Source organism: Ictalurus punctatus, chromosome 20, assembly GCF_001660625.3.
Source record: "Ictalurus punctatus breed USDA103 chromosome 20, Coco_2.0, whole genome shotgun sequence".
Lineage (NCBI taxonomy): Eukaryota > Metazoa > Chordata > Actinopteri > Siluriformes > Ictaluridae > Ictalurus > Ictalurus punctatus.
The window spans coordinates 17812810-17837904 of NC_030435.2; the positions used below are offsets into that span (position 1 = coordinate 17812810).

Here is a 25095-nt window from a genome sequence, read left to right on the forward strand (position 1 = left end):
CTCCCTTGGCATGAATATACAGATGAATGCTTCTTGAAGCAGGGGAGGACAGCTCACTAAGGGTAATTTGCAGAAATTAGCTGTCTTATAGCATTTACGTTATTTCATTATTCTCATATGATGTGACTTTCAGTTAACGTAACTCGTAAGTGGTATATACTCTAGTTAGTAAAGTGCACTGAGATGCATTGATGCTATAACTTCAAGCACAGCTGGCACAGATCATCCACTTTAAAAAGTGCAACATAAAAACACTTGCTATTTAGCGTACATTTGCACTTAGTATGAATCATTTGACAGAGTGTTTAAAAATGTGTAAGACATGAGATGGATGATTGTTTGTAAAAATGGTCTGTTGAGTGAAGAATGCAGGAGAGAAGTTATTTTCGGCCGCTCACATGGTTTATCAAGCTTTATCATGATAATGAGCAGAAAGATGAAGAAGGGAGAATCGTGTGAGGTGTGATGCACCTTGTTTTTGTGTGCGGGGGCGAAACGAGGCAGGGTGATGACGGTGGAGATAAAAGGGTATGTGTGTGTGTGTGTGTGTGTGTGTGTGTGTGTGTGTGTGTGTGTGTGTGTGCGTGCACGCATGTGTGTGGGACGTGCCAGAGCAGATGTTTTTTTTGTTCCTCCTTTTAACACACATGAAAGAACCTGTTTAGTGTGTGACACACACACACACACACACACACACACACACACACACACACACACACACACACACACACCTCGATTTGATTTAAAAAGTTCCTGTTTCAATAATAATGAGCATTGCTCTCTATCCCCCCCGCCCCACCCCATCCTCTATTATCTGTATTTACGCTCAGATGCACCTAATAAAATTGCTTTAATTCAGTTTTGTCACATAGTAGCTGATTCCCACAATTCTGAAGCCACAATTCTATCCTTATTAAAAATGTACTATTTCAATAAGGTTGTTTGGAAAAAGCAATGTTTTGAAAACGCTGACAGTTCAGAATGACTCACCGCATAAACCTGTCCTGCGTTTGAAATGATGCTACGCCATGTTCATACATCAAAATACTTTGTGGGTATTCTGTACTCTTAAGGGTACATACATCATTTAGACCACAACATACAGTATTGTAGTGAGTTGTGGGATTTTATGAACTCATTGCTGGCTCTCCATTATACTTTCAGATGTGGTATTCAGAGTGAGAGATTTAAGGCCAAAAGTTACCCAAGGAAAGGTATGGGTATTCAGGCTCAGGTTCCAGACATGCTTAAACTGATGACCACCTAGACCACCACCTTTAAACAAAAGCACTTGCATTTAAACCTAAAAAATATCAGCGATACAGATATACAAAATGCAGACAATATGTAGATAATATGCTTTTTTTTCTTTGGTGTCAAGTGTGATGCAATGTAACATAAGATCAAGAGACAATTTCAAAATGAAAAACTAAACACAACCCTAATACAATGATATATGAAAGAGAAGATGACAAACATTAAAATAAACATCTATTAGGAGTCTAGTATATTGCCAGTATATTGCTGTATCACATTAATTATCACATGAATCACTGCAGGGGGCACGGTGGCTTAGTGGTTAGTACGTTTTCCTCAGGGTTGGGGGATCTCCTTTGGGTACTCCGGTTTCCTCCCCTTGTCCAAAAACATGTGTTGATGTGTGAATGTGTGTGCGATTGTGTCCTGCAATGGGTTGGCACCCTGCCCAGGGTGGTCCTCGCCTTTTGCCCCGAGTTCCCTGGGATAGGTTCCAGGCTCCCCGTGACCCTGTGTAGGATAAGTAGTATGGAAAATAGATGGACGGATGGATGACTGCAAATTTTGTTTTCATTGATCAATACAGTTTCCACCCTTGTTATTTGGAATCTTATAAAATAGCACTTGATCCAGCACATCCCTTTATCCTGCATTTCACTGACAGTTAATGAAACCACAAGATACTAAATCAAGGTCATGAAATTAAAACATGTGCATCAGATGATTTGACTTGTGGAATTATTAAAATAATGCCAAAGGTTTACTCTTCAAACTTAATTTGAAGGATTAGCTGTCTTAGCATTCTTCTACTATGCAAATCAAGTGCAAATGTCTGAATAGCACTTAAAACTGTAGTTAAGGGCTTGTCTGTGGACTGAATATTTACCTTTCAGGATTAAATCCTGATGTAACTCATCTCTGAATATGCCTCAAAATGAATATGGTACGAGTTTAGATGCAGCCCTGATGATGAGTTAAGCCACATTCTTAGTGGAACATTATTGCTTTGATGTAGTATTTAAGTAGACACCAATCAGCCATAACGTTAAACCACCGACAGGTGACGTGAATAACATTGGTTATCTCGCTATAGTGGCACTTGTCAAGGGATGGGATATATTAGGTAGGAAGGAAGCAGTCAGTTATCAAAGTTGATGTTTGGAAGCAGGAAAAATGGGTAAGCGTAAGGATGTGCGTGACTTTGACAAGGGCCAGATGGTGACGGCTGGACGGCTGGGACAGATCATCTCCAAAACGGCAGGTCTTGTGGGGTGTTCCCAGTATGCAGTGGTTAGTACCTACTAAAAGTGGTCCAAGAAAGGACAACTGGTGAACCGGAGACAGGGTCATGGGCGCCCAAGGCTTACTGATGTGCATGGGGAGCAAAGACTAACAGGTCTGGTCTGATACCATAGAAGAGCTCCTATAGCACAAATTGCTAAAAAAGTTAATGCTGGTTATGATAGAAAGGTGTCAGAACACACAGTGCATCTCTGCTTGCTGCAGACCAGTCAGAGTGCCCATGCTGACCCCTGTTCACCACCGAAAGTGCCTACACTGGGCATGTGAGCATCAGAACTGGACCATGACGCAATGGAAAAAGGTGTCCTGGTCTGAATAATCACATTTTTTTTACATCATGTGGATGGCCGTGTGCATGTGCATCACTTACCTGGAGATAGCACCAGGATGCACTAAAGGAAGAAGGCAGGCCGGTGGAAGCAGTGTGATGCTCTGTGTTAGAGAAATCTTTGGTCTTGGCATTCATGTGGATATTAATTTGACACGTATCACCTACTGCAGACCTAGTTTACCCCTTCATGGCAACGGTATTCCCTAATGGCAGTGGCCTCTTTCAGCAGGACAAGATACCACAGATACCACAGCACACCTTCAGAGGTCTTGTGGAGTTCATGCCTCAACGGATCAGAGCCGTACAATATTACGGAGGTGGTTTTAATGTTATGGCTGACAATTAAGATGGTGTTAGTCTTCCGAAAGTCTTTTTAATGTTCATTTCCCTTCAAGCGTCAAACAGAAAAAACACAGAACGAACTGAAGACATGTAGGATTTATTTGGTCAAAGTCTTGACTTCATCTTGCCAAAAGATTTGCATAAAACAGCTTACACATGCAAATGTAAACTCATTGTGATTTAAACATTATTACAGTTAAGACTATTAGCAGGATTAGTCATAATATGCTTTTCTTATCAATTCATTTAAATTTCACGTTTATCGCTCTTCCTTATTGAAATTCCAGTAAGTTCTTCATGATATCAGGATGAACGTCATGCAGCAGTCTCACATGGCTCCATGAAATGAATACTCTGGAGATCAGACAGGAAGGATTTCGGGGGGACGAGGACGGGTGGGGGGGGACATCAGAGGGAAAGTTCAGAGAGACAGGTCAGAGATAAAAGGTTACCCAGAGAGAAAGGTTTGTTTCTCAATCATGTCTCTTTAGAATTGTTCATATGCTGAGTTGTTGATAATTTGTTACATCGTTGTGTACACACACACACGAGCGGGACATCTGTCTTTATTTCTGTACCGCATTAGGACGCCAGGACCTGTTAGACGTCCTCACAGCTTCTCACAGTGGGAGGCCAATCTGTCCCACACACACACACACACACACACACACACACACACACACACACACACACACACACACACACGCAAGATTCAATTACAAATTCCATGTGTGTTTTCAGATTAGATTTGTCTTTCAGTGTGCTCAGGAAATAATTACAGATGCTTCAGTGACAGAGTTTACTCACATACACAAGGAGTAGAAGGAGACCCAACTGAACTGAAAACAGTGGATTTAGGGCCTTCTGAGCAGATTTTTTTTGCCAACAATGATAAGTCAGAGACTCAGGCTCAACTGAAATGTGTTCACCTTAACACTCGAATCCAGATGATGCCTTAGCCATCAGTAGCCTGGAGCCATGAAAGAGATCTTTGGAGATTTTTTGGCCACTCGAACCATCCTCTTCACAGTGCATTGAGACAATACAGAAACGCGTCCAATTCCAGGTTGATTCATAACATTTCCAGTTATCTGGAACGTCTTAATTATTGCCCTGGTGGTGGAAATGGGCATTTTCAATGCTTGTGCAATTTTTCTTATAGTCACTTCCCATTTTGTGAAGCTCAACAACCTTTTGCCACACATCACAGCTATATTCCTTGGTCTTACCTATTGTTATGAATGACTAAGGGAATTTGGCCTATGTGTTACCTCATATTTATACCCCTGTGAATCAGGAAGTCATCACTGAACAATTTCCTGCTACTAGTCAACCAGGTATACTAAAAAAATGTAAAATATCAGTGGGAATATACTTTTCTTAAATTAATTCTTAGGGGTGCCAATAATTGTTGCACACCTATATATAACAAAGATAAATATATATTTTTGGATAAACCTGTGTTGTGTTTGTAATTGTTTGATATCCATGAGAGCAGAGTAGTTATTGTGAAATTTTTTTTAACAAAAGATCAAAAAATCAAACAATAAAGACAAGTTCTCACAGCCTTCTTTGCTCATATTTATCAAGGGTGCCAATATTAGTGGAGGGCACTGTATTTTTTGAAAGATTCCATCTACTTAAATTTTTCAGAGGTTATGTAATCTCCAACTGTCATTACCAGCGACGTTAATAGACATAAGTAGATATAAAGCAATTCCTCTGTCAAATGCATTATTCTGCCTTCATGTTACTTCATGTACTTAGTGCATGAACAGAGATATTGACAGTCCCTTTATCCATCGATGATTAAAATCCTTATAATACATTGTCACAAATTGTGACGGAGCAGAGATAAGGCGGATGCAAGTGCAGGACAACAGTTGTTTATTTGTAGAGACAGGCAGGCAGACAAATCCAAAACGTGATCCAAAACGTAATCCATAAACACGCAAGAGGTCAGGCGATTGGCAAACAGGCATACACGGGGCTAGGCAGGAATCTAGGTCGATAACCAAAACAAGACACGAACTAGAACGAGGGACTGGAAGCGGAGAATCCAGCACGAACTGACTATGACTATGACTATGACTATGACGCGAACTAAACTAACGCTAAACATTTACTTACGACTTATTAATCTTCCGCATTGTGTGCTGGGAAGCGCATGGTATATATGCGGACCTGATTAGCGTGTAAACTGCTATCAGCTGGGAGCAATACAGACCCACGTGAATTCCCAGCCAATGACGGAACAGGGAGGAGACATGACAAACATAAACAAAACACACGTGTTCCAATGTCACTACGGTCAACAGCGGAAAAGCAGGTGCTCACGCATTCGCGCTTAGAGCACACTGCTTCAAGGGGGAATCGTGACAGAACCCCCCCCCCCCCAAAGGCAGTCCTCCCGGAGTGTCATGAGTCATCCCATTTCATTAGCAGCCCCGGCCCCCTGGGCTGAATGTCCCGAGCAGAGCCAGGAAACTGCACGGTGTTCTTGGCGGCATAGGGAAGCAGAGCGACGACCTCGGCTGGACAGGGGGGCTGAGCGACGACCTCGGCTGGACAGGGGGGCTGAGCGACGACCTCGGCTGGACAGGGGGGCTGAAAGACGACCTCGGCTGGACAGGGGGGCTGAGCGACGACCACGGCTGGACAGGGGGGCTGAGCGACGACCTCGGCTAGACAGGGGGGCTGAGCGACGACCACGGCTGGACAGGGGGGCTGAGCGATGACCTCGGCTGGACAGGGGGGCTGAACGACAACCTTGGCTGGACAGGGGGGCTGAGCGACGACCTCGGCTGGACAGGGGGGCTGAAAGACGATCTCGGCTGGACAGGGGGGCTGAAAGACGACCTCGGCTGGACAGGGGGGCTGAAAGACGACTTCGGCTGGGCATGAGGGCAGAGTGACGTCCTCGGCAGAGCAGGGAAACAGAGCACTGTACTCAGTGGAGCAGGGAAACAGAGCACTGTACTCAGCGGAGCAGGGAAGCAGGGCGACGCCCTCGTCGGAGCATGAAGGCAGAGCGACGCCCTCATCGGAGCATGAAGGCTGAGCGACATCCTCGGCGGAGCAGGGAAACAGAGCACTGTACTCATCAGAGCAGGGAAACAGAGCACTGTACTCAGCGGAGCAGGGAAGCAGGGCGACACCCTCGTCGGAGCATGAAGGCAGAGCGACGTCCTTGGCGGAGCAGGGAAACAGAGCACTGTACTCGGCGGAGCAAGGAAGCAGGGCGACTTCCTCGTCGGAGCATGAAAGCGGAGTGATGTCCCCAGCTGAACTGGGAGGCAGAGCGAAGTCCCCCGTAAGGCCAGGGAGAGGAGCGTGGGTCTCCATGCGGCCAGGGAGAGGAGCGTGGGTCTCCTTGAAGCAGAAGGGGGGAATGCTATCTGCCATGGAGCAGGAAGGCTGAGCGACGTCCACAGCTGAAAAGGGAGGCTGAGCGACGTCCACAGCTGAACAGGGAGGCTGAGGCTCTGAGGTCACTAGGTGAACCTTGGGCATGGGCGGAGCTTGGCTGGCCGTGTCGGCAGACTGTGGCACGGGCGGAGCTTGGCTGGCCGTGTCGGCAGACTGTGGCGCGGGCGGAGCTTGGCTGGCCGTGTCGGCAGACTGTGGCGCGGGCGGAGCTTGGCTGGCCGTGTCGGCAGACTGTGGCGCGGGCGGAGCTTGGCTGGCCGTGTCGGCAGACTGTGGCGCGGGCGGAGCTTGGCAGTGCGTGTCGGCAGACTGTGGCGTTGGCGGAGCTTGGCGGTGCGTGTCGGCAGACTGTGGCGCGGGTGGAGCTTGGCGGTGCGTGTCGGCAGACTGTGTCGCGGGCGGAGCTTGGCGGTGCGTGTCGGCAGACTGGGGCACGGGCGGAGCTTGGCTGGGAGTGTCGGCAGACTGGGGCGCGAGCGGAGCTTGGCTGGGCGTGTCGGCAGACTGGGGCGCGAGCGGAGCTTGGCTGGGCGTGTCAGCAGACTGGGGCGTGAACAGAGCTTGGCTGGGCGTGTCTGCAGACAGGGGCGTGAGCGGAGCTTGGCTGGGCGTGTCAGCAGACTGTGGCATGAGCAGCATTTGGTCATTAGGCTGAGATATTAGCAGAGCTTGGGAAACTGGATCAGCAGGCCTGAACATGACCTCAGGGACGGGAGACTTGACTTGGACCTCAGGGACGTGAGACTTGGCTTGGACCTCAGGGACGTGAGGCTTGGCTTGGACCTCAGGGACGTGAGACTTGGCTTGGACCTCAGGGACGTGAGGCTTTGCCTGGACGTCAGAGCCTGGAGGCTTGGCCTGGAAGTCAGAGCCTGGAGGCTTGGCCTGGATCTCAGGGGCTGGAGGCTTGACCTGGATCTCAGGGACTGGAGGCTTGACCTGGATCTCAGGGACTGGAGGCTTGACCTGGATCTCAGGGACTGGAGGCTTGACCTGGATCTCAGGGACTGGAGGCTTGACCTGGATCTCAGGGACTGGAGGCTTGACCTGGATCTCAGGGACTGGAGGCTGGACCTGGATCTCAGGGACTGGAGGCTTGACCTGGACCTTCCTGACTTGAGACTTGACTGGGACTTGGACCTTCCTGACTTGAGGCTTGACTTGGATCTCAGGGACTGGAGGCTTGACTTGGATCTCAGGGACTGGAGGCTTGACTTGGATCTCAGAGTTGAGCTCTGCATGAAGTTGCCTGTAGTAGTGGGTAAACGGCAGGGCAGGTTCACCTTCCAGACTTACCCCCCTGAGAAGTTGTTCTAGCTCCTCCTTCGCCTCCGGACTCCCGAATTGCATCATGAATTCCCCCACAAACTGTTCTACACTGTCCAGGTTCCCACAGTGCTTATCCAGTTTGAGCTGCACCCATTGTCGGGCCGGTCCAAAGAACCGGGACCACATGAATCGGAGCCAGTGCGTCTCCTCTGGCTTAGGGTCTGACAGGCTGGAGAAATAGAATTGACAATCTACCAGGAAATACTCTGGGGCACCGAAAAATCCGTCAAATGGATCAGGAAGCTCCATAATTGTCCATTGTGGGAAGTGGACTGAGTCCATAGCAGGGACGGTGGGCGTCGACTTCTGGGTTCTGCGTCTCCTCCGTTCTCCTGCTGCATCCATGTTTCGGCGGAAGATTCTGTCACAAATCGTGACGGAGCAGAGATAAGGTGGATGCAAGTGCAGGACAACAGTTGTTTATTTGTAGAGACAGGCAGGCAGACAAATCCAAAACGTGATCCAAAACGTAATCCATAAACATGCAAGAGGTCAGGCGATTGGCAAACAGGGATACACGGGGCTAGGCAGGAATCTAGGTCGATAACCAAAACAAGACAGAGGGAATGGAAGCGGAGAATCCAGCACGAACTATGACTATGACTATGACTATGACGCGAACTAAACTAACACTAAACATTTACTTACGACTTATTAATCTTCCGCGTTGTGTGCTGGGAAGCGCGCGGTATATATTGGACCTGATTAGCGTGTAAACTGCTATCAGCTGGGAGCAATACAGACCCACGTGAATTCCCAGCCAATGACCGAACAGGGAGGAGACATGACAAACATAAACAAAACACACGTGTCCCAATGTCACTACGGTCAACAGCGGAAAAGCAGGTGCTCGCGCATTCGCGCTTAGAGCACGCTGCTTCAAGGGGGAATCGTGACATACATAATAATAATGATAAACAATTCTTATCTTTCTGCTCCATCACAAATGATTTCCAAACACCTGACATTCCTTTTTGGTTGTAATATATGTACTGAGCTATTTCGAGCTGCTGCTGTACCTGACTAGTCAGGACCTGTTGCGCTCTAGCAGCTAGCTCAATGTGTTAGATGAAACATCTGTTATAAATCTGTGTAAGGAACATTATGGATGCAAGGCCTTCACTAAAGTCTATTTATATTACTGTAAATAATCGAAATGCAAAGTAGTTGCAAAGTAGAAATGCAAAGCTACATATACTTAAAACTGGCATGAGTGTATCATCAATTTCCTTCTTCATTGGTTGGATTATTCGGTTAACAATCAATAACAGCAATCTATGAGTTGCATAAACCCATGAGAGGTCAAAGAGTAGTCTGAAATATTCTCATATTTGACCCTACAGTATACAAGGATTTTTTACATTTGAAAATGAGCTGCTGTGCTGTTCTGCAGTATTTAGTGCAATGTGTTTGAAATCCCCAACAATATGTCAGAGTTTGCTTAAGGCTTTGTCAAACACATTATGCTGTAGAGACACTGTTTAAAAGACAGCTGTCTCATTGCTGCAATAGCTTCAGTCATCATCCACAACAGCAGTTATATTCTTGCTAAGTGTAATTTTTGTAATTTTCAATGTTTTGCTGATTTGGTACATGCTTCAGCATAAGGTTTGTTTATAACGGTGCAATGAGTTAATTACCAATAAACAGTGGTTTCTATTTAAAAGGGCAGTTACAGCTTTTTCAATTGTAACTTTCATTCATAATGACTTAGAAAAGACTCTGGATGGTTCAAAAGGATCAAACTAGGAAAATGTTTTAATGGTGGAAAAAAAGTGTTATCCCTTAAAGGCTGACACTGACACTGGAGACTCCTTCCAAAAATTCTCAATAAATATTACAGAGAGCTTTAGCATATCAACGATTACAAATTTTATATCCGTTGAAGAGGGTTCACCATACAGGTCATTGTGTAAATTGTTACTATAGAAACAATAATATGCAGGCAGTGGTGGCTTGACGGTTAAGGCTGATGGGATGGTCAGGGGTTCAAGCCCCAGCACTGCCAAGCTTCCACTGTTGGGCCCTTGAGCAAGGCCCTTAACCCTCTCTGCTCCAGGGGTGCTGCATCATGGCTGACCCTGCGCTCTGACTCCAACCTCCTAACATGCTGTGGTATGCGAAGAAAAAAGAATTTCACTGTGCTGTAATTTATATGTGACCAATAAAGGCTCATTATAATATATTAGAATATCCTTAAAAACCTGGAACTACTGTCAGAGCTGCTGTTATAGATTATTAATCAAGCACCTTCTGACCAATCAGAATCAAGAATTAAACAGTGCTGTGGTATATGTGCAAGTCTGTATGAAGTGCACCTCATGGAATATGGGTTTTCTTCCTTATTATGGTCACCTGACAGTTCCCACCCACCAGCCAGTACAGAGGGTGAAAGCTAACAGGTGCTTCATCTGAGTGTGTCACAGGTCAGTTTAAGACACTCAGAGGGAAGGGTTATCTACTCTCTTCTGCCAAACATGAGCTCACTGTGATTGACAGGGGTGAGAGAGTATACCACTCCTCCCACCAGTTTTGCTCCCCTGGGTCCTGGCCATAGATAGCTGTAGTAGTGTCTGGATTTCAGCTCTGGATATACTGATGACAGGGCAAATATTTTTTTCTCTTGCGCCACTCGGGAGCCTGGTACTATTCAGTTATCACGATTTTCCCTTGAGCTAAGCACAGTAGCACGCAGCATGCTCGGAAACCCGAAGGGCAAGCTCGAAACGCAAGCGGACACTTCTGTGTTTTCAGTGACCTTGACTTTGTTTACATTTGACACGTGTATCTGTGAAGATTTCTGTCCTGTCTGTGCCCCTGTATTTTCATTGGTTGTTTCCCGTATGTGTGCCATCATTTTTCTCAGCTGTCTTGTGTTTCACCCCTGATTACGTTTGTTATTTAAACCCCTCATGTATCTATATATGTTGCGAAGTATTGAGTGTTATCACCATACCGAACGTTTGTACCCTGTTCCTCGGTTTGGTTCCACAGTCTTTGATCTTGTTTCTTGTTTATCATTTCTCGTGCCTGTTTTATGCCCATTTGTAAATTGCCTGACCCATTGCCTGTTTTTTGACCACCACACCAACTTTGTAAACACTTCCAGTAACTCTGGACATAATGAATGGTTTGAAAGTCTTTTTAAAAATGTAAAAATAAAGTTAACCAGAGTGTAAATCCTCAGGCTGACTAAATTGCCAATTTCATTTTAAATTCACATGCGTATACTACAACTTAAACACGACAGATTTGTAATTTTCTGTATATAAATTCATTAGTATGGGTTTGCAGAAAAGTAACCTCCTAGAAACTAATTTTGATGTGCAGTTATCTGGATGCATGAATTTTAGCATAGAGACATTTATTGCAGACAGCACCCTGAAAATCTGGGCTAATAGGGCTAAACTGATTTCTAAAAAAATTAATAATTTTCTCTTGTGAGCTTTTATGTGCGGATTTTTAACGGACTGTGCTTTCAAAAGGTGTCTCCAGCGTAAGTTATGCCGATACCTCATACCAGTGCTGAAGTGCCAGAGAAAACCCCTGAAGTAGAATACACAAACAATCCAAACACATACTGTACATGCACGTTTACCCATCCATTTCCTGTGACATGAACACACCCTATTAGCAGGATCTCTCAGGAAATGATTAGAGCTAATGAACACCTAACACTGTTGATTTGAGGAAACAATGGATCGCTTGCTTAGGGAAAACCCTGGAGATTTAATTCTGTCTGATATCACACACACCAAACCTGCTTCGACTGCTAACCTGGATACAGGAGACCGAACAGATACATTAATGTAATGAGTAAAACACATCGGAATGTGATGTTATAGGAAATTAATCAAAGGAAGGATGGTGTGATGTGGCCCGACATCCATCCATCCATCCATCCATCCATTTTCCCTACTGCTTATCCTAGACAGGGTCATGAGGAAGCCTGGAGCCTATCCCAGGGAACTCAGGGCACAATGCGGGGGACACCCTGGATGGGGTGCCAATCTATTGCAGGACACAATCACACACAGTCACATACTACAGACAATTTGGAAAAACCAATTATCCTGCAATGCATGTCTTTGGACTGGGGGAGGAAACCGGAGTACCTGGAGGAAACCCCTGAAAAGCACAGGGCGAACATGCATACTTCACTCACACAGGGCTGAGGCAGGATTCGAACCCCCAATCTCGGAGGTGTGAAGCAAACGTGCTAATCACATTTAATCACCCCCTCCTCACAAAATCCTGTTGCCACTTATTGAAGCATCTCGCAATCACTCTTTATTAGAGCGAAATAACACTTCATTTTGTTGTCATTATAAACCCTGACAGTGACATTGAGTTTAATTTCCAATCTCGCCAACCTTCTTCACATTCTGCTCCTGGTGAAATAATTACGTGTTTGATTACAACGAATGCCATCACACTGTACAGCCTGAAGGTAAAAACTAAAAAATATTAAAATAACAGACAGGTACAGAAATGTGATAACGTACTGAGTCAGGCTTGTGTTTGAGGTGAGCTGAAATGAAGCTGTTTTGGAAGCGGTTTTCTAGCTGTCTTCTTAGGGAGAAAATCCATATATTATGGCTCATGCGGTGCTTTACTTGGGGACAAGAGCCAATAGCAGAGAGAGCACTGGGTGTCCAGATAAGCTGAGGTGAACAGAGAGGATGGATAGGGTAGGGCTGCTGCTCTGTGTGTGTGATGTTTGTGGAGCTTATCGGCTTCTGGGCACACAGGCTTGTTGGCCCTCCGACGTCCATGTGTGTAAAGGAAGCAGTCATGTGTGTGTGTGTGTGTGTGTGTATAGCTATGCATGGTCTGAAATTTCTATTTTTAAGCATAAGTGCTCACTTTGCATCTATTATTCAGCTGTGTTCAAGCCACTGTTTCATACCTGTGCCTCTCTCAGGTCTGCGCTTCTTCATCCACTCTCCCCTCCTCCCTGCATCACCACTCTCTTCCTCTTCCTCTTCCTTTTGAACTCTTCAAGCTCTCTAATCCTCAACCAGTTCACTTTCACTCACCCTAATGACTTTAGGTGCTCTTTTTTTACGTCAGTTCCCATTTCACGTCTCGCGCTGAGTGCTCTCTGAAGCTTTCACTTAAAGCCCTGGAACCTTTCAAGATTTGCTGAATGTACGCAAACCTCACGCTAATGACGGCAGCGCTTCTCTGTCTTGTCATGCCGAGGTTAGGTGGCACAGTAATTAATCTTGATCTGACAATTAAAGAGCTGCGGAGTTTCCATAGAATAGTTTCAAAAAGCAAATTTAATACTTAAAATAGTACTGCAGTGGTACCATCAAGTACTTACATCTTACATATGTACATTTACTATATATGTATCTTTATACCTTTCTAAGTAATTTAAGGTACATAATTGCACCTTAAGGACTACTCTGTAAGCTAATTAAAGGTACACTATTTGTTCAAAAGTTTGTGGACATCTGACCCAGGGGCGTAGAAGTGCTTTTGAAACGGGGGGCACTCAAGCACTCAAATGCTTATTTCTAATGACTTTTGGGAACAGAATGTACTATTTAGTGTGGTTGTAAGAGGGTATTTGCAGTGACAGAAGATACTCAGACCGGGGAGGGGAGATTATAAAGACTCGGGTGCACAGAGAGCCGTCAGGGAGACGGACTATAATATAACTAGAACAAAAACTACTACATACCATAAACTGCGTAATACACCTTATTTAATAACGGACGTTTTCCAGAATCACAACAGAAAATGAAAACACACAGTCTCGAACTCATAGCTCCAATTCACCTACAATGGGAGCGATCCTCACACGATGGTGCCCCCGTCCCAAACATCCAACAAGGTGTGACGTGAACTAGCTGGCTAACTGGTAGCTATCCATACAACTTACAGTACAAGCTCGTCCTCCTCAGTCGTTTCTACTCCTACGACCTGCTGTTCATCCTCCTCTGTCCTCTTCCTCTTAAAATATTGTCGGGATGCTCATCTCTGTATGAACATTTTGACTAATTTTAGCATTAAATCCTTTATGGACATGTAGCAATGACTCATACACACGATTTTGGTGTGCTAGCTAGCTTGCAAACTTATGCATATTTGACAGTTTCATAGGCTGAATAATTATTTCAACAACAAAACTGTCGATCAACACCAGCAAACAATCAGCTGAAATAGCTACAATATCCTACCTCAAATACAAAGCGGTAAATCTTTCATCTAGTCTTTAGTGTGCTCAAGAGAGTCTGAATGCTGTGTCATAATCACCCTCACCTCAGGACGCGAGGTATTTTTCCACGGATGGTCACGGAATATTCGAGTCATCTCCAAATGAATCCATTCTGCTTTAACTGTGTAAGAGTAGCCACCACTCTGAATATCCATACCAGACAGTTTGCTCTCGTCAAGCTTGGCAACAACCAAACTGTTCAGCGAGCCCTAGTTACTTGAGTCTGACCCCAGTGCTTAATATAGAGAAAGTGCTTTTAAAAAAAATAAAAATAATTATGTTCTTAAAATTTGTGGAAAGGATTCATTTGGAGACTGTCCAACTTAGAAATCCTCGGAGACAGGCAGGCAATGCAAAATAAAATTTGAGGTTAGGAAAAAGTGGGGGAACAAAACCTAGATTTTGAAATGTTGGGGGGACATGTCCCCATGTATAATGATCTGACCCATGATCTGACCATCGTTCACATATGTGTAAGCCTCCCCCAAACTGTTGCCACAAATTTAGAAGCACACAATTGTATAGCCTTTGTATGCTGTAGCATTGCAATTTTCCTTCACTGGAACTTAGGGCGCCCAAACATTTTTCATCAAAAGATGCACCCTTGATGGTACCACGCCAGCGACAAGAAAATGTACAGTTTGGTACCTTTATTTATTAGTTCTACAGTGTGCACTATGTATGATTACCAGAGAGAGACACAATTTTGACCTATTTCCATAAATTGGGAAAAGAACAAGAAAAATAGGCTACTCAAATTTGTTGATAATTGTAGTCTAATGGAAAGCATAATTTTTACCTCCATGGTTGGGGGTTCGAATCCCAACCTGTGTGTGCAGAGCTTGCATGTTCTCCCCGTGATTCAGGGGTTTCCTCCAGGTATTCCGGTTTCCTCCCCAGTCCAAAGACTTGAGTTGTAGGCTGATTGGCGTTTCCAAATTGTGCGTAGTGTGCGAATGCGTGTGTGAGTGTGTGTGCGATTGTGCCCTGCGATGGGTTGGCACATGGTCCCTGTGTCTCGATGACTTGTGCCCCAAGTTCCCTGGCATATTCTCCAGGCTCCTCGTGACCCTGTGTCAGATAAGCGGTATGGAAAATGGATGGATGGATCTTTGTCAATTCTTAAGTCAATAATATTTTTCAATTAAACTTTGAATCTGTAGAAATTGTTCTTTGAGGTCAGATTTTTTTTTCTATAGCAAAAAAATATATAATAAAGTATAGCTTTTTAACAATTTTTGACACCGTCACAAAGCAGCTGTACAGGAATCCAGATGTAGATTTAGAGCTCTAATGAACAAGCCAGAGGTGACAGTAGCAAGAAAAAACACCCTGAAACAACATAGGAAGAAACATTAAGAGAAACCATGATGCCCAATGGTGGGATTATTAAACATTGCAGTACACAAGTGTAGAATGGTATAATTAAACAGTAATAATTATGTTGAAATTATGTTCGTATGAATATATTGGGTTCTGGGATGAGCACAGGACAATTTTCATGATTACAGCAGCAGCTCTTAGGTACAAATATACAAGCTCCAGGAAGGATTATCCATTGAGGCAGGGGTGAGACTTGGCATGAACTGTATTTTTTATTTATTTATTTTTTTTGGCAGTGCAATATTCAGAGTACACATGTGGGACCATGGACAGCAGCAGAAAATGAGTCACAAGTGCAGAAGCTACACGCAGAAGTAGATCATCAGGATGAATCAGGCAGGTCCGGAGGGCAAGAAGAGAAACAGCAGCGGCGATGTGTCAGGATCTGGCACTGATAGGCAGCAGGAGTACATGGAGAGAGAGAGAGAGAGAGAGAGAGAGAGAGAGAGAGAGAATGAGAATGAATATTAGTGTCATTAGACTTCTATTATAAGTGAGCTTCAAATAAACAGGGAAACACTGAAATGATTGTGCTTGGTATTCAGCCATATCTATCTATCTATCTATCTATCTATCTATCTATCTATCTATCTATCTATCTATCTATCTATCTGTATATAAAATGCAAGTACTTCTGTAGTGAAACAGTCATGCCTCTTTTGTTGATCAGTTTGTGTTACTTGTGAGTGTTGATGTGTGTGTGTATATATGTATATATATATATATATATATATATATATATATATATATATATATATATATATATATATATACTGTTCAACACTCACAAGTAACACAAAATGATCAACAAAAGTGGCATGACTTAAAAATTTCACTACAATATGTCAAATACATATTTAGCTACACATTTCACAATTGTTGTGCAGAAGTACTTGCATATTGCTAATCTGTTTTAAATTGAGACCATTTTGGAATTCCAGCTTGGGTAAACTGTTTAAAATAGAAAAGTCGAGGAATAAAATGAACACGAACATAAACCCTTAACACTGTATGATTTTCCGTTGGATTTTTGCTGCAACATTCACAAAATCTCACTTCCTAAAAGAATTCGATATCAGCGGTTTTAGAACACATGATGTGAAATGCTCACTGAAATTTTTTATTAAAATCGCACAGTGTAACCACTGCTATAAAAGCCACCTATAGGAGGACAGCAGAGGATTGCACAAATGCAAAACATGCTACACAAAACATGCAAATGTACAGAAAAAAATATATCCTTATTGCAGTACATCAAGCTGACTTAATTTTTTTTTTTTCTGTTTATGCAACCCTGTCTTCTGCATGGATTGATAACGCATGAAGAATGTAGTAGTTTTCTTTAGTCACTGGTCTATTGTTAGAGGATCTTTTTGTCATTTAATCTGACATGGGGAACACACACTTTTTACTGGGATCCTCATCCTTCACTGAACTCTCCATAAAGTTTCCTCATTTTCCCATTTGTCCTCCAGAATCTCCAATAGACTATTTTTTAAGACTTGATCCTCATATAAAACACTGTATCTCTACTATCTATGAACTGATTCAGACTCCAAACCCAGGTGTTCCTGCTCAGGTTAAGATTGCTTGGGTGGAGGACTTGGGCTCCGAGCTGTCTAAAGAGAAATGGGAGAACATTCTTGAATTTGTTCACTCATCGTCAGTATGTACAAGGCACGGCTTGTTGCAGTGGAAGAGTTTACACAGGATCTATTATACTAGTGCCAAACTTGCAAAGACATACTCCAATGTTAGTGATGCATGCAATTGATGCACTCACTCACTGGCCAATCTCATGCAAATGTTCTGGTCATATCTGAAATGATTTGATTATTGGACTAAAATATTTAAAACATTGCAGGATGCCTTCAACGTAACGCTCTGCAATTGCCGATGCAAAAGCCACTGGCTTTTACAACTTTATTAGCTAGACATTTCATTATTTGAAGTTTAACCCCTTACCCTTGATATGTGGATTAAAGATTTATTTATTTGCATAAAGTTAGAAAAAAAAATTGATTCTCACTCACAGGCTCCTTAACCCTCTACTGCATGAATTATTACATTTACATTATCAAAAAAAAACATGTTTTTTAAAATGGATTTTATGGAAAAAATTACATTTAAAAAAGCATCTCAAAGTTATATCTTCTAGAAAGGAATTACAGTTACAGTAAAAAGTATGTGGTGGATTTACTCAGAATACTCAAAATACACACAAAATTAGATCCAAACATATTTTGGGTGTCTTTTTAATGCGTTCTCTTGAATTGTTAATTCTTTCTCTTGAAATATAAAATTTAGAACATAAGGTGCAAATAAAGTGAAAGTGCAACATGAATGAAATATGAACAATGAATGTGAAACAAAATGTAAATATACTATTAGAGAAGCCTAGTATCTTTTTTCGCTATGTAGGTCTGTTTCAATTTATGCAAAATGCATATACCACAGTTCCATTATCACATGATGTTGCCATATGGCAATTACAGTTTAACACAATACTCAAAATATCTAAACTTGTTTAAATGACAAAAAAATTATGTTAACTTATCTCAATTAATGTTATTTTTTTCCTTTAAGTATTTTTTTTCCAAAATATTGTAAAATGAATAAAGTTTTGAGACCCGTCTGAGGATGACCATCACGCCATGTGATTGCAGAATAGGATTGCCTATCAAGAAATATGGAAATAAATTCATTGTCATATGGCAACATCATGCAGTAAAGGGTTAAAGACATTTGATTGTTACGAAACAGGACTCGAGACAGGAAGTAAGCACAGGAGTGACGTCTTTATTTAAACATAAACTAGAGACTTACAACAGAAAACCTATCCCTCACCTCGGGATGAGGCATGAAGCACAAAACTTAGGACAGGCTTATGCCTAGAACCAATAGCTTAACTCATGTATGAAACATTAATTTAACTTAGGCAGGAACGCTCCTTTAACTTAGGCATGAACTATCTTAACTATGGCAAGGCATAGGCACTCTTAACTATGAAATAGCACACACACTCTTCTAACTATGGCAGGAAACACTCTTCTAACTATGGCAGGAAACAGTCTTCTAACTATGGCATGGCATGAACACTCTTAGCTATGACTTGGCATAAACTAAGGAACAGGATAACAGACAGCATGGCAACATCACAACCTGGCACCATTATTCATTCCGTCTTCTTTTCTGTTAGTCCTTTCTCCACTTTACTTTACTTTATTATACTTTAATGCCGCACGATGTACGCAGCAACGCGAGGGGTTTAAGTAACCAGTCTCCTAATTGCCAACAGCTGGCAACACTTGACACAGCTTTAGCATCCATGCGCACTTCAAGTACGTGCACGTGCACGCTCTCAAACTGCTCGTGCACTTTGTCGCCACAGCGCCATCTGTCGGCGGGATCATAATATTGATAAGGTATGGTATCCATTTTTGGATAAGGTACAGGTTGACTCTGCAGACAGTTCTGTTCTAATTTTGTTTTATTGCTGTGTATTATATTTTACTGCTTAATTTATGTAATTTGTTGGTGCTTTGTTAGGAATCTTAACTTGTGGTGAATGCTTCTGTTATCGCTTGTTATTCCATGTAGAAAATCCAATAAAAAAAAATGTCAAAAATCCAATAAATGAAAAAAACAAAACCCCTGATTCTACTGGAATCATCCCCTACAGTCACACCAGTAATAATCTGAAATGACTGCTGAAATCACAAACCTTCAGTGGGGGAAAAAAATTACAAGGTACTATAGAAGGAAGGAAATGAGATCACAAGTGGTTAGAATGCTAAGATCTTTCTTTCAAAGTCACCCAAAACATATATCTTTTTTCACATGAACAACATTTTCCAGGATTTTCAGTTTCTTCTTCTTCTTTTTCTTTTTTCTTTTTAGAGAATGTAGAAATGATGTGACAGCATTTACACTTCATCCAGCCTGTGCATTCAGGTGCATTCTCCTGAAACGATCTAATCATCCAAAGCAAGTTATGTAAAATGTAGGCTAACTTTAAAGGTTAATAGCGGTTTGTTTGATCCAGTCAGCCGGAGATAAAACTCTCAGTCATGAAAACTCTCAGTTATGAAAACTCTCCCAGCTTCATTATTCATTCTCCTTTTAAGAGTTATCACCTGGTTGGTATTAGAACAGGCTTTAAATGATGGATACTATTCATTTTTTTCTCTTTCTCTCTCTCCTCTCTGCAGAATGACACATGGAGTGAGCTGTACTCCTTTGCTGTGTTTAAGGCGATGAGTCACATGCTGTGTATAGGTTACGGCCGCCAGGCTCCAGAGAGTTTGTCTGATATATGGCTGACCATGCTCAGCATGATCGTAGGAGCCACCTGCTACGCCGTCTTCATCGGCCACGCCACCGCTCTCATCCAGTCACTGGACTCCTCTCGTCGACAATACCAGGAAAAGGTAAGAAAGCCAGTCATGTGGGATATGAAAAAAGGTGAATGTTTGAAAGACGGATTGGTCCTATAGCTGCTTATTTTTTTATTTTGATCAAGAATAAAAAGCCTCTTTCTCTATTGAGAAATGGAGGTCTGATGGGAGGGCGTTATTATGAAACCCACTTTACAAGGCTAAGATAAATTTAATGATACAGGCATCATAAATCCCACCATACAGCTTAAACAAACACAAGCCACATAAATCAGCTTGTTAGCATAGTTAAATACTAATTAAATATTTAAAAAAGAGGCACCAAAAATAACATAATATGTTATATAACAAGAAGTCATCTCTTTGGTCACTCACTAGAATGATCTATAGTGTTCAGTTTGAGTAACTGTTTTCGTTTAATCAGTGGGAAAATATTTTTGTCCAATTATATTCCTCAAACAAGATGACATCGACCTTTTACTGATAACTAAAACAATGGATTATTGCATACAGAAAGCAATATGGAAAATATATCAGATCACAGCACTACTGAATGCTCAATTCTGATTGGTCAGAAGATATCGATTAAAGGTTTACATTTTATATTATAGAATATTATATTAAGGGATTATAGAAAGAGAAAAAAAGAGGCTGAGGAAGAAATGGTAATAGCTGCTATAACATAAGTGATAACAGTGATAAGCTAACTAACTTTTTTTTTTTTGCAGGTGTACCACTATATTAAACATAATTGTAAATTAGTAAAAAAAAAACAAAAAACAAAAAAAAAACTTCTCGTTCTTTAATTAACAAAAACCTGTAATAATTGGCATACTGCTGTGGTATAAGAGGAATAAAACATTGCAGGACAATCTGTTATTATCAAATAATAAATAATGGACTGTGCAATAGGTGGTTGTCCTATAACAGCATGCCCCATCATATTTTATTTCGCATACAGTATACCAAGGCAATTTGTAAATGATTACTATTAAGTCATTTTATTTCTTTTGTAACTCACAGGGGACAGTACTAAAGGAGTCAATATCAGGTTACTATTAACTCTGTTTGTTAGGTGCAAACATGATTGTCATGTAATATGGGAAAAGGGACTAAAACTACGTTTCCCATCAGCCACTGCACCATGTCACATGTCAGTTTCATCTGATTCACGTTTGGCTCATTGGCACTTATGTATAAATAGTCACGTTTTACACTGCATGGGTTGTCTTGTGTTTTGTCACGTTGCGGAGGTGAGGATGGATGCAAGTGCAGACTTGCACTTGCACTTTCAAACGTTTTGATGAGGTACAAACCAAATATAGTACAAGACTTACAAGAACTCAGGGCTAGACGAAAGTGATACATAGAGATAAACCAAACAACGCAAGACAACCAGAACGTGACCATTTATACATAAGTGCTAATGAGCCAAACGTGAATCAGGTGAAAGAGACATGTGACATGGTGCAGTGGCTGATGGGAAATGTAGTTTTAGTCCCTTTTCCCATATTACATGACAATGATATTACCAATAAAAATGTTCTTACTAATGAATGAGTTATGTAAGCTGATATTACGAAGTAATTTATAAAATGTTATGCAAGTAGCTATAACTAGCTATGGGGATTTATACAGGCTTATGCCAGACATTTGAACATATTTGAGTGGTATATAGCATAATTAATGCAGGATTCATAGGAAAGGTTGTCATATGAGCTATGTGGTGTCACAGCAATTTATAAATGAAGCACATAGAGTACTAGTAGTTTGTTGGAATGGTGCAAGGTCTTGGGGGAAAAAAAGGAAAAACGAGCTACTGTGTTGTTTTGAGTGTGAGTTGAGACGCTAGCACTCAATCAGGCACTGGAATGATCCATGGCAATGACAGAAAGCTACAGCTACAGCCGTTTGCAATCACACCAGAGAAAGATGTACAGTATTGGCTGTGGGAGTTGAGTGGAATGTTCTGCCACAGCAGGAAATTGTCTTATTGTTTGGAAGAAAAATTCACTGGCCTTGGGGGGTCCATTAATACCACACAAAAGCCTTTTACAGAGAGGCCTAGAGAAAGATTTATTTGCCGCAGGCACGTAACTCTCGCCAGCAATCATGATGAGTCTCCACATAAACATATAGTAGCTACTGTAGAAAAGCATCTCACATCAAACCTTGAGGGTGATGGGGCAACAGTCACACATGAACTTCTGTCAGTCAAGAATAGGATCATGAGGCTTCAGTGGGCAAAGGCTGACCAAAACAAGACCAGTGAAGAACAAAGGAAAAAAACAGTTTTACTATTCAGAAAACCTTTTTGTTTTATATTATATTTTAAAAGTCCGAGTTACTTCAAATGGATAAAATCTTGAAATTAGATAAAGTTGCCTCACATTACCTTTTGTATTGTAAACACAATTAATCAATCAATTACCCAACTAACCAACCAACAGTGTTGACAAAACATCGAAGGCTGAATACTAAATCCACATTCCTGAATGTTTTCAATGATTATGTTTTATTACATAAATGGTAAATGGTCTGTACTTATAAAGTGCTTTTTTTAACCTTAGCGGTTCTACACTGGTTCTCATTCAACCATTTACACACACACTCACACAGCAATGGTAGCAGAGCTGCCATGCAAGGCGCTAGCTTACCATCAGGAGCAACTTGTGGTTCAGTGTCTTGCCCAAGGACACTTCGGCATGTGGAGTCATGTGAGCCGGGTATCAAACCATACAATTAGTGGACAACCTGCTCTATCACCTGAGCCACAGCCACCCACCGGCTGATCTACCCTAATTAAACTCCGATAACAAAATTGAACTTGTATATATATATATATATATATATATATATATATATATATATATATATATATATATATATATATATGTATAAATGAAAAACACACAGATGGCATGGTATATGCTTATAACTTTTGCATAAGGCTTTGAATTAAGAAAAATATGCTTGAAAATTTAATAAAAAGATTCAGTCAGACGATCGTGTAATTTGAGCATAGACATTCATCTAAAAGGCAGTAACGTTTGCCCAACACCAAAACCAGTCAAGGGACATTGAATTATTTAACTATACTCCATGCTAAAAGTTGTGGTTGTGTGTTTACTATGTTGGTACATATGGCTGCTCTGTAGCGAGCAATGAAAAGGAGCATGGTGATTAACAAAAAATAGTAGAAGTATTCTAAAAGGATTCTCTTAATAATGCAGGTCACTGTTTTCTGAATACTGCCCTTTCCAAACATATTGTGAACTGAATACAGATATTTTAATTCTGTATTCTGAATATGTTACAACATTATTTATATTCAGTAACAGTCCAACCCTGTCAACCAACCAATCCATACTCAGTCACTCAGTATGCCACCACAGTACGCAACAAAACCGAAGTTTAAACCATACGAACTAGAAATGCTAGCATACAGAATCCACCAGGTCAATTAAAACTGATTCACTGATTTAAGCTCCGCCTTCAGCTAAGCTCAATAATAACACACTTACCATGATTAAAAGAGGATTAATTGTACCGCCCTAATGGTTGGTGTGTGTGTGTGTGTGTGCGTATGTGTGTGTGTGTGTGTGTGTGTGTGTATTAAAGAGAGAGATCTCATAATGATCAGAGGAGGACTATTTATTTAATTTATATTAACCACAATTCATCACACAACATGAAGCCCTGCACAGATTAATCATTCTGTCAAATGACTTGGCTGTTTCATTTACAACGCATCAGTCATCAGACTATCTGCAACTTCTTTCACTTATGAAGTTTTAAGCGATATATTTATCACAAAGCACTAAAAAGAAATTGTCCAGTGACAAAAACACTTCCAAAGGCATTCCTTTTCCTCTTTTTTAACCATTCATTCCCATCCCAACCTATATACACACAGTTGCAATCAAAATTATTCAACCCCCAATGCAAATCAGGTTTATTGTCAAAATGTACAGACTTTCAACTGTTTGCAATGAACAAATCAAACAAAAGCAACTGAAATAGTTCAACACAATGCTTCAATTAGTTTCCTCAAATTCAACTGAAAATGCAACTTATAATGACTTCTCCAGTTTCAAAATTATTCCCACCCTGAATAGAATCCCTCTCAACAGCACAAATATGCAAAACAGGACAGGTGTTGTGCTACCTGATGCAACCAATCAAGGGCTTCATTAGTTGCACCAGGTGTGCTTGAGCTGGAACACATGAAATACCTGAACTGGCTTGGGGTAGAAAATGTATGAAATACCTGGATGGGGCACAAAAAGGAAGATATCAACAGCTGCAAGAAGATTTCTGAGAAGGCAGGTTGTGAAGAACCCTCGAGTGACTGCAAAAGACCTGCAGCAAGACTTGCTGGCAACAGGCACTGAGGTTTCAGTGAGCACAGTAAGGAGTGTACTAAACGCAGAAGGTTTCCATGCCAGAACTCCAAGACGTACACCACTACTGACCCAAAAGCACAAGAAATGTCTGCTCTAAATCATATAAATAAGCCATTTTATATATATATATATATATATATATATATATATATATATATATATATATATATATATATATATACAGACACACACACATACACACACACACACACACACACACATATATATATATATATATATATATATATATATATATATATATATATATATATATATACAGACACACACACACACACACACACACACACATATATATATATATATATATATATATATATATATATATATATATATATATATATATATATATATATATATATATATATATATATATATACATAATGACCTAGCATATGGACTTGTGTGCTCACTTGCTTACTTGTAGGGTTCCACATGCTGTAGTAGTTCCCTTATGTCTTAGATTACTTCACAATGGAAGCAATGCATTATTCTCAAAATACATTATTAAAGGATATAAAACAGAATCCAATTATGATTCTGGGGGCAATTGAGGGAATACAGAGCACTGAGCTTGGATGAAGCGACGAGCCCGAAGATAGCGGAAGCCTAGGTGCTACCATTGCTTACAAATTGTAGAGTCTAATTTGGTGACTGGAAAAAGATGATTGT

General features: G+C 41.4%; 1 protein-coding gene across 1 annotated transcript in view; it reads left to right on the top strand.

The window, feature by feature from the left end:
• Positions 1–25095, top strand: part of LOC108280210 (potassium/sodium hyperpolarization-activated cyclic nucleotide-gated channel 2) — a 79225-nt gene that overhangs the window by 24911 nt on the left and 29219 nt on the right. Inside the window, exon 5 of the mRNA XM_017495037.3 lies at positions 19814–20032. Within this exon, the coding sequence (XP_017350526.1) occupies positions 19814–20032 (219 nt within the window). The remainder of the gene's footprint in view (positions 1–19813; positions 20033–25095) is intronic.